This window comes from Dryas octopetala, chromosome 6, assembly GCF_963921425.1.
Source record: "Dryas octopetala chromosome 6, drDryOcto1.1, whole genome shotgun sequence".
In the NCBI taxonomy this organism is placed as follows: domain Eukaryota; kingdom Viridiplantae; phylum Streptophyta; class Magnoliopsida; order Rosales; family Rosaceae; genus Dryas; species Dryas octopetala.
Window position 1 is genome coordinate 3,547,914 of NC_141371.1, and position 17,121 is coordinate 3,565,034.

The 17,121-nt window shown below is 34.9% G+C and overlaps 3 protein-coding genes across 4 annotated transcripts; 1 reads left to right on the top strand and 2 right to left on the bottom strand.

Moving 5' to 3' along the window:
- Positions 1-581: 581 nt before the first annotated feature.
- LOC147281210 (40S ribosomal protein) lies at positions 582-1,874 on the bottom strand. The gene is made up of 3 exons (XM_086245997.1): positions 1,740-1,874; positions 1,134-1,352; positions 582-891 (listed from the first exon to the last, which is right to left on the bottom strand). The coding sequence occupies exons 2-3, from the start codon at positions 1,279-1,281 to the stop codon at positions 749-751; spliced, it is 291 nt and encodes a 96-aa protein (XP_086102123.1). The 5' UTR covers positions 1,282-1,352; positions 1,740-1,874; the 3' UTR covers positions 582-748.
- A 1,208-nt stretch (positions 1,875-3,082) lies between these two features.
- On the top strand, positions 3,083-7,489 carry LOC147281211 (aspartic proteinase-like). Its single transcript, XM_086245994.1, has 14 exons — positions 3,083-3,243; positions 4,079-4,439; positions 4,531-4,591; positions 4,669-4,763; positions 4,863-4,975; positions 5,076-5,244; positions 5,356-5,395; positions 5,530-5,594; positions 5,690-5,803; positions 5,904-5,968; positions 6,305-6,461; positions 6,561-6,680; positions 6,850-6,938; positions 7,154-7,489. Exons 2-14 carry the CDS (start codon positions 4,092-4,094, stop codon positions 7,236-7,238), a joined length of 1,521 nt encoding a protein of 506 aa, XP_086102120.1. The 5' UTR covers positions 3,083-3,243; positions 4,079-4,091; the 3' UTR covers positions 7,239-7,489.
- A 190-nt stretch (positions 7,490-7,679) lies between these two features.
- On the bottom strand, positions 7,680-11,407 carry LOC147281212 (D111/G-patch domain-containing protein). 2 transcript variants are annotated; one of them, XM_086245996.1, is made up of 8 exons: positions 11,318-11,407; positions 10,277-10,358; positions 9,774-9,969; positions 9,329-9,483; positions 8,945-9,088; positions 8,738-8,841; positions 8,449-8,623; positions 7,680-7,934 (listed from the first exon to the last, which is right to left on the bottom strand). In XM_086245996.1, exons 2-8 carry the CDS (start codon positions 10,346-10,348, stop codon positions 7,860-7,862), a joined length of 921 nt encoding a protein of 306 aa, XP_086102122.1. In that variant the 5' UTR covers positions 10,349-10,358; positions 11,318-11,407; the 3' UTR covers positions 7,680-7,859. The 2 variants fall into 2 exon arrangements, with proteins under 2 accessions (XP_086102122.1, XP_086102121.1); XM_086245995.1 differs by having other exon boundaries at positions 8,449-8,626.
- Between the last annotated feature and the right edge of the window lie 5,714 nt (positions 11,408-17,121).

Here is a 17,121-nt window from a genome sequence, read left to right on the forward strand (position 1 = left end):
TGATGAGAAAGATAAAAACAATGGGTGTATACACCCACTGCATAGATGTTTTTACTCCTCTCTGATACTTCCTCTTCATATTAGTGTTCTTATTGCATTTCCTGGCAAGGCAAGGTCAGTTCTCATATAATGCCATTGATGGACTCCATGCATTCACTTTCGATCAACAGTGACATCGATAAGTTTGTATTTTTACTGCATACTAGGGCTGCTCTGATGCTAGGGCCAACAAAAAAATGCTACAATACTAGACTGATATGTTAGTGTACCTTATAGATATGCAAGAGACTTCAAACAAAGGCATTCGCTAACCTACAAATTCTTTGAGCATTCACGGGCACAGGAGAAACATGTTTGCATATGCTCATTTCAGGAGAGAAAAAGCTTAGAGTTCCGTTGTACGGTATCCTGTGAAAAATTGAAAATGGCAGGAAGAAGATTTTTTTGTTTTGTGGAAATTGTTGATGTTCTCAATCAATTTGCAGCACCTCAAACTAGTTAGGTCAGGTGGAAATGTATAATGAGAACCAACAATGACCATAGGGATCTTATGGCTATCATATAAGGAAGACAACAAAGTATTATGCAAGAAAAGCATCTCCTTAATCCTGTTCATTTCATAATCAATGGTGCATCCCTTTCAAAGCAAAATGTCTAGCATTCAACAAAACATCCTTCTTGAAATCAATCCAATATAACAAATCAGCAGAACTTACTCAACAGCAATACAACCTTCATGAGTTTAGTGCTACTTTTTCTTGTCATAAGTAGCTATGTTTTGGGGTTCACACTCCGGACTAAATAAGCGGACCAGCAAAGCTGTGGAGGAGCTCACAGATACTGCTCCACAAGCTGCCCACCGAAGACTCCTAGGAACTGTGATTCTGGGACCTGCAAGAGCATAGAAAACACATATGCTATGACTTCTTTCCCATCAATTAGAATGGATGAAATTACAGCTATTTTATAAGTTATTCAACATGGAAGAACAAAAGCTTCAGCAAAAGCATATCTGCTTATGGCTTAAACTTGGCATTGGCATTAGATCATAAGGATCAAGAATCAAACATGCGACATTGACATGGCATTGAAACAACAAGAAGAAAGTCATAACTAGCAGAAGTAGAACAGACCATAATGCAATCTACAAAGAATCCAGAATCCCAATCCTCCTCCAACAGTGAAAATCCCAGCAGTCTGTCTCATCAATCTGGAACAAGGTTTTGAGTCCGACCTCATCAGCTCGCCATCTGAAAACCCAAAAAAGCGCCTCAACGCCATCTGTCTATAAATTTTTCCTACAATTCAAAGCTGCTTTTGTACACAGGATCTTAATGGCCTTCCTTAGCCCACTGAAAATGGTAATAGACTGATTCAGTTACCAAATTAAGCTTGTAATTTTGAGAATGTGACTAACACTGACTGACTGACTGAACAAACCCAAATACAATTAAGCTAATGGATGGGTTGAATTAAATGCAACCAAATACCATATTGCACAAAGTATTTAACTTTATGATACTCACAGAAAACAAGAACAGGGTTTTCATATGACGGTAAAATTTCAGTAAAGTCCAATTCCATAAAAGAAATCTATAACACATGTTAGGTATTATTGAAAAGGGGCAGTTTGGGATGAAATTTCATATACAAAACAACACAAATCCGAGCCATAACAAGAAATTAGAAATGAAACTATAAACAAAGGAAAAATGGGAAACCCAACTAAAGAAAATTACCTTTTGGCCCTTTGGGAGCAAGACCAGCCTGAGAAATTGAGTGGGAAGTGTGGGATTGAGTGCGATTGTCTGACTGTGAGTGACGGAAGGAAGAAGAAGAAACGATGAAGGGGGAGTAGTATGAAAGAAGTTTTCTTAGTGGGCTGGCTGGGATGGCTATAGCTAAGGTTGGGGGTGGAATGGACTTTTGGGCTGGGCTATTGGGTCTTGGGTGAGGGTTTGAGTTTTGGGATAACAGGGGGTTGGTATGAATTTTTTCATTGGTATAAGTATTATCACGTAAGCTATAAAATATGATTTGGAGATGATTAAATTGCATTGGCCAGTCAATTTGGTTGTCCACTTCTGTCAGTTCCCACATAAGACCAAAAATTGAAAACATTTACCACTAGAGAATGAAAAACCATATTAAAGAAAGCGAGTTTAGGGATAATTAATTACGTTTTCTATCAATAATTATCAACAGATTTTGAGTTGAATACTTTAATTTGTAACCATTATATTTAACATATGGATTGTTCTTTCTAATATTTTGTGAAAGTTAAAAGGACCAACTCAAAATTTATTAATAATGAAGCCAAAATATGTAGTATATATTATAGCGTAAGAATTTACATTCCTAAAGTATTTTTGTTTGAGCATTCTTGAGAGTTCCCAACATAAATAACATCAAAATTTTGGATACTGTTATCTTGTGAACTTGAAACTTGAATTGCTAAATTTATAAATGAACTTAAGTAGAGAGAATGAGTGAAATAATGCATTCAGATTAGTATATCTTCAAGATTTGATTTCCTAAAAAAAATGGACTGTTGTGAATTTGTGATCGTTACCTATGATTCATTAAAAGTGAATAGCAGGGACTCTACAAATTTTTCTGACATACATTTTTTCTGGTCTGAGTAGTGATTTACAAGGGACAAGACAAGAGCTTTCAATTTGATTGCCACCCCGCTCCTTCCTGTCCACATCTTCCTATCTTGGAAACTTCTGGGTAGCTTCGGTTTCATCAGAAGTTATTGCATGGCTATACGTACCTTTTTAGAGTTTAGCCAAAACAATATTAGCACAAAGTTACAAACCCTTTTCTATTTTCATTATTTCTCAATTATTTTACAAATTTGAAATACACACACATAGACACACATGTTTAATGTTTAACTGTTTAAGTACTTAAGATGCATGTTGAAAATTGACAATATTGGTCCTTTTAGCAAATTAAAGTGAGTTTGAAAATTAGGCCAAAAAGGAGAAATTCACATAGGCACACTTGAATTCACGAGCTAGAAAGGCGCGTGGGCCTCATGATTTGAGAGATTTATAGGGTGAGTAATGGTGTATGGACCATGATATATATGAGAAGGGATCTCCTTCCTACTTTTGTGGATTACGTGTTCTTCTAGACACTTTGAGGCTCTTCATCATCATCATCATCATCGAGCATCACCAAACTCAGCTTCTGTAGCAGCAGCTCCACACTTTCCCCAAGCTAGCTTATAGCAAGGTTTGACATGCTAATCTTCATGATCATAGTGATCACAACCTCTTGATTGTCAAAACCAAAGAATTCATCTTCATCATATAAGTCATGCTTTTATGTGTTGTAACTTGTTATAGTACTAATATGCTCTGCTTGAGCAAGTAGCTACTTTCTCTTTATGCATAGCATCTCTTGCATGTGTAAAATTTTGCTGAGTTTTTGGCCATGGGGTTGTTTGTGTAAGTGTGTAATCGTGTCTTATATAAGAATATTATACTAAGATGTGACATGATATGTGAATTTAGCTTCCAAGTTTTGAGTGTTCTCACTGTTCTCCTTCTAAGTCTGTACTCTGCTTTTAAGCTTATCCGAGAGCAATTATTACCACTTCTTGTTATAGTTGAACTCCTTAAAAAATTTGAAATTATAAGAAATCAAACTCCAAAAAAGCCTGATGGGTCCTTGAGCCACAGTTGATGCAGTTGCATCCTAAATTGTGTTGCTGGATATGGCCTTAAGTGGTAGGGAGGCTTATGATGGTGTTTTCAACAATATTTCATTTGGGAGTCTGAAGGTTCTGTTATACCTCAGTAAACGATATAGTCTGATTTTGTCCCGATTCATTTCTCTGATACTGCAAAACTTTGTTACTAAGAAAACATCTGAGAGTATAGTGATTGATTCCTTTGATTCTTGTATGACTTCTGCAACATTTATAGTCATAAGAATATTCAATAAGACACTTTGAATTGACATTTCTTTGTATGTGATTAGGCTATTAGTACCATGGACCTCAGGCACATATATTGTTGCTCTCGATTAATTTCTGTTCTTTACTTTTGGCCACTCTTTTTGACAGGATATCTCTAAACATGTGGCATAAACATCTCTTGGTGGCTTTCTACATATGGGCCTTGATATGTTCACTTCTTCCTGCTTCCTCTACTGGGCTAGTGAGAATTGGCCTAAGGAAGCGACCCTTGGATCTTCAAACCATCAAAGCTGCCAGAGCAGCAAGGGTGGAAAAAATCAGAGGGAGTTTAAAGGGTATGCATCATAATTTGGGTAGTTCAGATGAGGATATAGTACCTCTGAAGAATTACATGGATGCTCAGTACTTTGGGGAGATTGGTATTGGCTCTCCTCCTCAGAACTTCACTGTCATATTTGATACCGGCAGTTCCAATCTTTGGGTACCATCATCAAAATGTTATTTGTCTGTAAGTTGTGCTTAATTTTAGCTTCTCAATTTTCATATTCCATAATCTCCTATGTACTAAAGATCACATACTGTTTCATTATTATGTGCAGATTGCATGCTATTTCCATACTCGGTACAAGTCAAGCAAGTCCAGAACATACACCGCAATTGGTAATGACATGAGCTTTTTACGGGGTTTACTTTTGTGAAATGTAAGTTCAGATTATAATGGTTGCCTTGTGGTTCAGGAACGCCTGCGCAAATAACATATGGAACTGGATCAATTTCTGGGTTCTTCAGTCAAGACAATGTTGAAGTTGGAGATGTTGTTGTCAAAAATCAAGTGAGCTTTTGCCTTGTTTTTCACTTTTACACTCAGTTTGTACTTTTTCTGCAGCAATAGCGATGCATGTAACCCTCTTTATCTACTTTGTAAATTTAGGAATTCATTGAGACCACACGAGAAGGCAGTCTCACATTCGTTTTGGCGAAGTTTGATGGAATTCTTGGGCTTGGATTTCAAGAAATCTCAGTTGGAAATGCTACACCAGTGTGGTATGATTATGTCTAAACTTAGTGCTAAAATCTATATTGTCTGTCCTCAGAATAAAGCTTTGTAGATTTTGTGGATAGCTGATTCATTTTAAGATTACAGGTCTACCATGGCACAGCAAGGTCTTTTGAGTGATGATGTCTTCTCATTCTGGCTTAACCGAGATACAGATGCAGAAGTAGGAGGTGAACTTGTTTTCGGTGGGGTTGACAAAAAACATTATAAAGGGAAGCATACCTATGTTCCAGTTACTAAAAAGGGTTATTGGCAGGTAGGTAAAATTGAAAAGATCATATATGTTTGGACTATTTATATCTTATTTTGTTCTCTATTCTCGGAGATTAAATGTGTGATAAGTTAAACATCTCTTCTCTGTTTTCAGTTTGAAATGGGAGATCTTATAATTGGGAACCAGTCAACAGGTGATTCAGTAGCACCTTAAACATGCCTTAAACATAGGGATAATATCAAAAGTTTGCAGAAAGCTCAAACTGTAGCCTCTAAGCAATGACTACAAAATTAATGGAACTCTTAAAATTGTTATGATTGTGCTCAGGTGTTTGTGAAGGGGGTTGTGCTGCTATTGTGGATTCAGGGACATCCTTACTTGCCGGTCCGACTGTATGTGCTTCCAACCTTTCTACAATTGTTATATTTTCAGAGACTCCGCACTTGATTTTATATTGGCTAATTTCTTTTTATTTTATTTTTTTCAGTCTGTTGTGACTGAAGTTAACCATGCTATTGGAGCTGAAGGAGTAGTGAGCACAGAATGTAAGCAAGTTGTTTCTCAATATGGAGACTTGATATGGGATCTTTTAATATCAGGGGTGGGTTGCTTTCTATCTTTAACCTAGTATCAACCTTTTATTTCAACCTTAACATATCCAAGGTCGGATTTAAGGATTATCCTTCGTCTGCCTTCTGCAGGTACACCCTGACCAAGTATGTAAGCAGCTTGGTTTATGTGTTTTCAATGGGACTCAGTATGTGAGGTCAGGAAATTCTTACAGATAGACAGTCAATTTCTTTTCTATTTTTTCCTTATAAACTTCTGATGCATCATCTATATATACCTCAGACTATGTTATTTAATACACCAGATTCATGCTAATGAAAATAGATATTTTAGTGATCAGTCTATGACAATTAGGGTGAGAAGTGAATTTTTAAAACAGACCAGAATTAGGGTGGAACTTACAATATCAACAGGATTTGGGTGAAGGGTTTCTTCATATCAGCAGATACCTTTTGTTTTTTCTTCTCATTTGCTGCAATTAAAGCACTGTGAAACAATACATTTGTTGATGGTGAAACCCAATTCTGGGCAGTGCTGGGATTGAAACAGTGGTTGAGAAGGAAAGCAGGGAGGGATCATCTGTTGGTGACAGTGGTACGTGCACAGCTTGTGAGATGGCTGTTGTTTGGGCCCAGAATCAGCTAAAACGAAAAGGAACAAAAGATAAAGTACTCAACTACATTAGTGAGGTGAGTTACTCTGAAACCATGTTCTGTGTTGGGAATCCAAAATTGGCAACAAGATTACTAGCTGTATTGAGTATTGGTGTTGGTATTGAATTTCAACAGCTGTGTGAGAGCCTACCAAGTCCAATGGGAGAATCAATAATAGACTGCACTAGCATTTCCAGCATGCCAAACATTACCTTCACCATTGGAGATAAGCCTTTTGTTCTCACTCCAGAACAGGTTAGATTTCTTCTTGTAGTTGATGTGTTGATGATACTTTCTTGTCTTCATAACATAATCACAGAGCTGCCTTGGTTTTCCACTAAATATATCCATGGGGGGCTTGTAATCTAATTCTGTTATCCTTAAAATTACTGGAGAACTGATGTTGGTTTGTCACACTTTCCAGTATGTGCTGAAAACTGGCCAAGGCAATGCTGCTATCTGTATCAGCGGGTTTACAGCGTTTGATATCCCTCCTCCAAGGGGTCCTCTGTGGTACCTTATCATAACCTTTACTAGCACTCTATATACACATGCATACATGTTTACTTGTATATAACATTCATCTCACAAAACTGGACATGTGACTGGCATATGACAAGCTAATAGTGAGAGAGGCCTTGTATACAAAGGCTGTATACAAGACTTTTTAAGGTTGTATGCAAAGACTTTTTAAGGTTTGTATTGTAGCTAACATTATGCGCATGCAGGATTCTTGGAGATGTATTTATGGGGCCATATCACACAGTGTTCGACTTTGGTAATCTTCAAGTGGGTTTTGCAGAAGCTGCTTAACAACCATACCATTCGGGTTCTGTGTATCTTGTGATCTTCGGAAACTATTAAGATGGTGATGTTATCGATTGTGAATTTGTGATCAAATGATGTATCATATTTGACTCCCTCCCCTGATGCTTTATAATAATGTATAGAATATAGATGGCTTTTTATCTATATTTCTTATTTTCTTAAATTCCTTTTGCAGTTTTATTGGAGGTGTTCAATAAACAAAATGAAACATTTACGGAACTTGCTCTCATGAAACATATATAGCTGTAAATATTGCAATATATTGACAAACAACAATGACATAATGAAGTAATATCACAAAAGCTGATTTAGCCATCAAGGCGAGGGGGCATAACTTTTATTAAACGGAGCATGATTTATCCTCATAAACAATAGTCCTGCAATAATCATAATAAATAATGTTTATAAACCAATAATTCATATCCATCAACATTTGTAACTTCGATTGGTAAACCTATAAAAATGATCTTTTCTCTCATGCATCACAATTCACAACTGCGTATAACTCCTGGCATAGATAACATAAACTACATAATCATGAAGAAGGCAATGTAAAGCTTTATAAGGTACAAAGCTGATGAGCAGTTTCAGCGGGTGCTATGTCACTTATTCTTCATCGCTATCATTGCCAAATACTGAGGCCACAGCTACTTTTGGTTTCTTTGCAGCTACTTTTGGCTTCTGTACAAAGGGAGAGAAGTAACAATATGTTAAAGGTCATAATTTTTATCAATTCAGCGGATTGCCTTATAACAAATACTACAATCAAATTTCAATAAGATAAAATGAATCCAATGTAATTGATTTAGTCAAGCTCAGGGTATTATAACATGCAGTTGCGCCGACTGACAGATAGAAATGTGACAGTGTGGTATGGTAGTGAAACTTGAAGCATTGGAGCCAAGAAATGAAAGCAAACATCAAAATATCTTTCAATTATCATATATAGACAAACCAGATATACTTTGGCATAGAGTAGAAAGGAGTATTAGCAACAAGTCATCAGAGAACATGAAAAATAAGAATTTTCTCACTGTAGACACCCATGAATCATAGATGAATATTTGCACATGTATAAATGCTGTATGCTAAATACACCATACAAAACCAGCTTCCTCTCTAATCAAACTCGTATCTTCAAATGAACAAACCATTACAATGCACACTCTAGATCCATAACTTCAGTCAGGCATACCTTAGACGTGCCACCTTTAGAAGAAAACCCAAATTTCAGAGCCTTCCGTTGATCCTGATCTGCAAGTTCAGTAGCACTTCTCACTTCAGTGGAACCTGGGGCAGACCCAGATTCTTGTTGTTCTTGTTGTAGCTGCTGCTCCTGCTGCTGCTGCTGTTGCTTACGGGCATCCGCACTACTTGGAATTAAAGAAAACAAAGAAAAAGAATGATACCACAATGAGGCTATAAAGAAAACAGATAGAAAAAGAAATCATGTATGAAACAGGGAAGGGAAAATAATTGGATACATCTGAACAAATTTGGCCATTTCCCTCTCCTGACGCTGCTGCTCTCGTTTTTGGCGATCATCCCGACTACTTGTACCATGCATTTCTTTCATTTCTTTAAAACGCTGCAAGCCTCATTTAAGGGTTTTTTTAGGATTAAGACCAAATGGTAGCACACCCACAGAAACAAAATTGAGTCAACGAACAAGATTAACATAGATCATTTACCTTTCTGTGGTTGTGATCGTATGAGCTCAAGTGAGCTTCAAATTCCACGGCCAACTTGTATTGTTTGTTGCAGAGATCACAGTAGAACACCTTCCGTATTTCTTTCACCTCAGTTTGAATTTTCTGCTCACGTTCTGCTAACACCTGGATTTTAATGTGCACGAAGCAGGCAGTAGAAGCCACCAGGTAATAAAAACTGCAGGAAATTCTCAAGACCTTCCAAAGTTGATGGTCCCCTATGATATACCATTCCCGTCAAAAGACACACATATATGCTATATGCTGCCTTCTGTTATTAGATTGGGGTTTCAGAAAAAGTAAAGCATCAACCTCGATATTATCCAATATCTTAAATACTTATAGCAACTAAGAACAAAGGCATACCTCCCGCTTCTTTGCATTTTCTTCAGTTTCTTCTATCTCAACATCAAGTTTTCTTCTCTGGATATTTTCTTCTGCTGTAAAATAATCATCTTCTTCTTGTTTTCCAACTCCTAATTTTGGGTCTCTAATCCCAGACTTTATAGGCTCAATAATTCCTGTATAACACCAGAGCTTAGAAATACTTGAAACTTACATGTACGAAATTAGACAAGCAATTAAGCAGTAGGACCAATAATAGCAACAACCATAAGAAATTATGGGCTAAACTAAGAAACATATGCAAGACTAAATAACAGCAGAACAGGTATGATATACTTTAAGGGCACTGAAATGAGTTTATAAAGAAGTTATCCATGAAAAAAGGGGGTCAATTAATCAAAAGAAAATATTTTATCAAAACAGAATACAAGTATCAAGCAATCATCAGTATTCCATAAATAGAAACCTTGTTCATCCTTCCCGAGCCCCTTCCCTTTCCACCCCATTTTTTGAAGAAGCCTAAAACCAATGTTAGATGATGCTATCTGTGTGTCTAATGATGCTTGTTCCACATTATCAAGATCAACATTTTCCGTTGGCCTTTGATTAATCGGCAGTCGAAATTCTTCTGCTAGATCATCAACAAGGGAGTCCTGATATGCCTGCACCATAAAGTCCTAGTAATGCACCTCAATAAATTGGGAATTACAAATTCTTAAAACACTCATTGGCAAATAAGTAAACCAACTATTAATGCAAAATTAGCTAAGTATACATTAAAGTAGTCTGAAATTAAGTTTAATAAATGATTTTAAGGAGGAACTACATATAGTTATGTGAGAATCTTAGAATGCACAAACCACTTCGGAGGTCCAAATAAAAAGCCACTTGTCTGACGAACTTATGATATCAGCAGTCCATCAGATCCATCATAAATAGACATAAGGGTCCTACATATCTATTATTTACCTGCTCCTTCTCATGTTGCGGTTTCTCTCGGGTGCTCATTTCCTGTCTACCGTTATACCGCCGGTAGGCCATTACGCTTTACCTAAACCATTATAAACCAACAAAAAATGAAAACTCCAATTCCAAGGGAATGGCTAAACTTATTCAGTTCAGAACAGAAGACATAAATAAAGCATGCATTGTAGTATTAAAACTGCATCATTCTGGGTAGCACCAACACCACTTCAGGGCGTTGAGCCACAGTAATAGATACTCTTGTAAAATTGTAATAATTAGTTCAGGAACCAGAATAAAAGGAAATTACTTATTTTCATTTTAAGAAACAATAGCTAATGTGGTAAAACCTACTGACCAGCTGTTTGATTGCAAAGAAAACTTATAAAACACAATGAAAGGTAATGTGTCAATCTCCAATTTTCTTTTTGTCTAATCTTAGGTAAATCACTTCATATTAGCTAAATAGCTCAGCTTGAACCAATAAGAGCAGAAACTAAAATTCATCTCATTAAATTTAGTCAATTAAATTTCTAAGATTCCAGATATAAATCCTATTTTCTAATTATACCTTTACCCAGTAATCAAACAAGCAACAACCATAATTATAGCATATTACAAATATCTTCAATATGCCTTATGTTTACAAACCATTGCAAACTATACTAGAACCAAAACAAAAACAGGTTAATGAGTATTTTCAGTAACTTCCATAGGTTTCAGACCAATTCCGGCAAAGGGTTTTCAGGGAAATCAAATTCCCAGCTAGGAAAAGAGTATGGCATGCAAGATTGAATGAACACTCAAATTAAGCTTAAACAAAAAAAACTAGTAAACGAAAGCTAATGATTTCTTCAAAATGGGTCCAAAACTCATTTCAACAATCATGTAAACATGAATAATTTCGACTAGTTTAAATAACAATTAGATAAGAAGCCCCAGATTAATAAATCTAAATAGGCCGTGATTAGCGAGTAAAAGTGGTCAGGGAAGAATCAAATCAAGATATTAGGATACATAATATTTATTGAATTCAGTAGAAATTACCTCGAATCAAACAGAGAACGGAAATTTCTTAGCGAATAAGAGAAACAAATCTACTTCGGATCTCGTATTGTACTAGCTCTGTTTCTGAATCTTTGCGATTGGTCTAACAAACAAGTTATTATTAATAAATAGTATGGGCTTGGATAGCCCAACTCTAGCTAGATGGGCTTGTAACCAAAAAAGGGGCGGGTGGAACATTGTTTTGAAATTGATTGGATGCGGGTTGCGGTTATGCCCCCTATTTATTTATATATATATATAGAGGAGTGCTTTAAAATTAACTGATTAGTAAATTAATACGAAGCTAATCATGTTTTTAGGACCACCACATAACTAATATCATAATCCGAACCGTCAATTATTTAGGTCATACTTCAAAGATCATCATTGCAAAAAATCAACTAAATTGGAAATTATGTAGTCATCTAATTCAGATCAAATAAATAGACGATCAGTGTTTTCGATAAAAGTATAGAAATAGTTGTTGTTATAATCAAATGACTAAATGACTTCCAATTTTGGAGATTTTTTACAGGGATGATCTTTGAAATATGGCCTAAAAAATAGACGGTTCCGATTTTAAGATTACATTGTGCAGTGGGTTCAACATGATAGTTAGTTTTGTATTAACTTACTAACAAGTTAGTTTTATAGTTAATTAGCTAATAAGAAAATATATTATTTTAATTAGTTTTATAGTCAATTCTTGTATATATATATTATTTTGATTAGTAGTGTTTTATAGTTAATTAGCTAATAAGAAAATATGACTAAATCGTAAATCGTTTAATCAAATATTAATAATTTAATTGTGCTCAAATAAATTGACGAACACAAATTTTTTGTATAAAATATTGAAATGATTATAATGATAATTAAATAGATAAATAATTTATGATTACAATAATTTTGTACAAAGTTGATATTTGGATGGGGACTTAAAAAATAAACGATTCGAATGATAAAGATTACGTTATATAATGAGCGTAATATGTAAATTAATAACACCACATGATAACAATGTTATAGTCACACCAAAAAATTTCTAATGCCGACGGCAATTAGTTGTTTCCTACTCAAACACCAAATTTCATTCCAATTGGAATTTGGATCTCCTTAATTATCCTTTCCTTGGGGTGGACAATCCTAATAAACAAAAAATTGGAAAGCGATCAAACTCAACCTTAATACAAAGAAAAGTTATTTATACATTTATACCTGACATGTTTCATTTATGAATAAGAGGTTATGCATAAGAGGGTTTATATACAAAGACTTGTTTGTAACAACCCCTATAACCCTTTTTTTTCTTGTTAACAAAGTGTTTTCTCTTTTTACTTCATTTTGATCAAGATTTGTGTAAGGAAAATATTGCCCAAGACTTATACACGTACATACCAATTATAGTCTTAACAACCTTTACTGAGCAGCGGGACATAATGCTCAATAAAGTGAAAACCTTTAATATGATGTATGATGAATCCGGGTAGGAGTTTGTCTAGCTCTATAGTTGTTTTGTAACGAAAAATTATAAAAAGTTAGTAACATTTCTATGTGTTGTTTTAAAATAAGATCTTAAAATTTAAAGGTGATGATACTCACATCAAACCTCAAAGTGGTATTGCATGGTCTTACACTCTTGCGTCTGTAATGTAAAAAAAAAAAAAAAAAAAAGACAGAGAAAAAAAAAGAGAATTGAGGAAATGGACGGACTCAAATTGTTTAGTTTCCTCTAATATCTTATACTTGGTTCAATTCAAAATATGCAATTAGTATGTACATAAAAATTTTAATATGATAAAATTTTCTCTTTGTGCATTTATAGTTTGCTATCACATCGAAAGTAGACACTGTAAAAAAAAAATCATGTAAGAGAAGTGAATTGACATTTACGTTCGTAACAACCCACTCTATTTTCATATATCCAGCATGAAAATTTAATAGTGCAATTATCTGCTGAAAGTATGGCTATGAAACAAGCATATTCTACCGCTCGATCTTTCACAACTGACAGAAGAGAGATCACATGGTAAAGAGAAATAAAATACGAATGATAGTTTAAAGAGAGATAGGTAAGGGGTCTAGTTTAGAGGGAGAGGAGTGGATGATTTACTAATTTACTACTTTTATTTTCCTATATGCAATTATCATATTCAAACTAACAAATAACTTAATAAGAACAAGCGCGCATATAATAAAGAGACCACATGAAAAACAATTTAATAAAACTTGGGAGCTGGATCTATCTTCTCATATCACACTTTAATTTTCATTCAAGTCTAGCATGATTGATACAAAACAGTAAAGAATCTCTTTTCTTTCTTGCTGTATTGCCCCAGCAACACTACATACAATATTCTTCTAGTTTCATATTAAGTGCATAACTGTCTTTCTTTTAATCTTTGAATGTGACGGGTTCACCTTCTTCTCTTAGATTATAAAATGATAATCACCGTTGAGTGTGGTGGTATACGATGTGAAGTTTATATTATAGAAGCTAGGACTCGGTATAAAGCACTCATAGAGTTTTGTGTATTAAAAATCAAGATTAATTGCCAGCCTATGAGCACCTCAATCTAGAACTGCTTCTTAATTTAGAGTGTATCCTGCCTAACTTTTTTGGTACCACTCAATCACTCATTTGCCAAACCAAAATCATTTGTTTTGATTGCTTAATCAAGAATTAACCAACGTGTCAACAAACTAATACTTAAGAATTTCAGGGCCACCCACCACCCACATTGATCTTTAAAACAATTTTGTACTTTGAAAATCAAGCATGATTCTCTGCTCACAAAGAATTAAAATTGTATGAACTTTAATTAATCAATGTGATTTACAGCAAGAAACCATTATTTTAGTGACTTGAAAAGCATGTGGGAATAAAAGTTCCGTGCTTCATAATATAAAGTTGGGGAATGCCAAACTCTAACTCTTATTATTAGTAAGCATTTCTAGATACCTTAAAGCTAGACAGCTTTCACTCAATGCTACATAAGGAAAAGCTTGGCTTCTGTGCAATTTCAGACCCTTTGATTGCTATAATCAGCAGCTTCTGTCACCAATAAGAATTGAAAAACTATGTTATATTGGGTGCATAATGGTCATATGCTATGGTGTTCTCTAACGGCTAATGCAATTGACTGCTTTATGATTGAGCATACCAGAAGCCTTCGGAGAAGAAAAGGGTTCCAACCTTTGCTTTTGAAACTATAAATTAACTTAACTGCAAATGCATGAACCAAGTTAGTCTAAAAGAAAAAGGAATTTTGACCAGATATACCTGCTGCATTCTTTAGATTTTATAGTAGCTACCTTTTTTTTTTTTTGCCATAAACAATTTCTTGTATGTCTTATTTTAAAGGTGAAAGCAAAAATAGTCATTTTTTTTCTTAAGAAAGCCCCACTAATATCATGCCAATTTTACTGTTCATACAAGCAGAATCATAATTTAAACAAGTTTTAGATCATGAGGGTTATCTTGTGCAGTGTCAAAATCATAGATAGTATCTGTGAATTAAATACATCGTAAAATGCACGCGAATGCAAAGCAAATCAAATCAAATTATAAAACACACAGTAAAGTTTCTTGCCTTTCTTTATGCCTCATGTGATGGTAATTTGCATGTACTTGGGAAGCATACTCTGGATAAGACATGGTAATAATTGACTGCAGATAACAAAACTAAAAACCCAGCAAAGAGGACATGGTAGGCAGTATTTTTGGCTGATCATCATTAATTGACAATTATATGATGTGGAAGATGGAAGTGTAAAAGGTGGGAAGCAATGAATTTTAGGTGCAATATCACTATTACAAGATATATTTTTTTAAATTGTCATGCATGGTCCACGGTAGTACTTAGAAAAATTAAAGTGCCAATAATATCTTTGAAAGGTGAAGAAAGTGAAGGGAAATACACAAGAAATGCACTGTGAACTTTCAATAAGGCTGTTTAGGTCAATTGCAAAAGCAGAGGACCATAGGAAATATGCCTTTTCTTTTCTCTGGTCTCCAATGTTTTTACCAACAAATTGTCATTTTGTGATCGTGTCCCACATCAGATGTGATCTCAACCACACATTATTTTCTTAGCAGTCTGAATCCTCCAGATTCTCTACCCTCCAGTATCATAAACACAAAGGGTACTTTTTCCTACTATAAATACAGGGGTAGCCTCATTGCCACTATAAACCAAATAGAGTCTACATTTGAACTAGCCTTCTTCATCTCAGTTAAGCTTGTGCTTGTTGTGTGTAAGAGTTATGGGAGGCAACAACAGGCAGAAGAAATCTTCCTTCTCATTCTTCAACTTGTTCAAGTCCGGGAGGCCTCGCAGAGTGGACGACACCAATGAGTATTCATATATGAGTGCAGGAAGGGTGTGGCCGAGCGATTATGACAGAGATCGATGCGTAGCTGAGCCTGGAATTGACAACAAAGCTGCTGCTTACATAGACAAAATCCACAGAAACATTGTCTCGGAATCTGACTACCAAACCTTAACTGTAAACCCAGCTGCAAGGCCCTAATATACAAGAAACTATGCATATTTGTTAGTGTCATTGTACTGTTATTTTATTCAAAATGTTGTATCTAGTTTGTGAATCACTATAAATAAATGTATTTTATATTTGTTTATGTAATTCAAAGCTTTTGCTATTCTCCTCAGTACAGATAATTGACTACCATTAATTGTGCTTCAACTTTGTTCATTCCTATATCTATGGTTTTTAAAATGTTTCAAATGGCTGTTGATTTTCCTAAAATCTAGAAGTTAATAAGCAACAACTTTAGTTGTATATAGATTTAAGCACCAAGAATCTGGCTGAAGTGGTTAGTACTGAGAGACCAAAAATCAGAGTGGAAGTTCTCCACTGTATTCTTAAATAAATTAGTAGGATAAAGATGAAATAAGAACTGCAGCAGGCTCAAGATATTAAACAATTATTAGTATATATATTAATGTACAATTAAATTTTATGGCCAAAAATGTACAATTATATTTGTACCACTGAAAATAGAATTAAGTTACTTTAAATCTTCCCATGTCAGCAATCAATATTGTGGTTTAGAAATTCAGCTTTGCCTTTTGATTTGCAATCTGCAGCAGTCCTATGATAGTCTTGTTGTGGCTTCAATTGATTTATGACACAGTTGCAGCTTGATTTTTGAGCTTGTTAAATATAAAGTTAATAATAATTAGATCTTTTTTGTCTAGAAGTACATAAAATCTTTAAAGAGCATATAGAGTCCCTTAGATTTGCAACCCTCAACATTCCCTTGACATAGTATTCCTTCACCTAGTTTCAGAAGAATTATGATAAATCAGCAGTTGGTTCCTTTGAGCCTTGGTATAAAGGAGGCCTATGGCTTGATAAATTATTGCATACAACTGGTTGTGCATGGGGTTCCTTTAGATTTTGAGAGTCCTTTTTGTTTTAGAAAGACTATCCTCGTCTTTATTTATGTCTCAGGTTGGAACAAATTACTATAATTTGCTCCGTCTACGGATCAATCAACTCATGTAATATGTGAAGGATTATACAAGAATGTTTTAGAAGACGGGGAAGGACGAGAGTCGAACTCAATCTTCTTAATTCAAGCAACTTATCAGTCTCTTTTCTAGCAAGATACTGGCTGAAATCCAAGTAAGTGCCTACAATTTTGGAATCTAACACAGTTCCATGAACAGAGGTTGTGGTTTCTTCCCACAAATTATTGTGCATGGTACATGCTTTTTGTTCTCTATCTTGTACTTTACGGTTTAAGGCACAACCACCCACCTTTGTCTTTTCTTTTA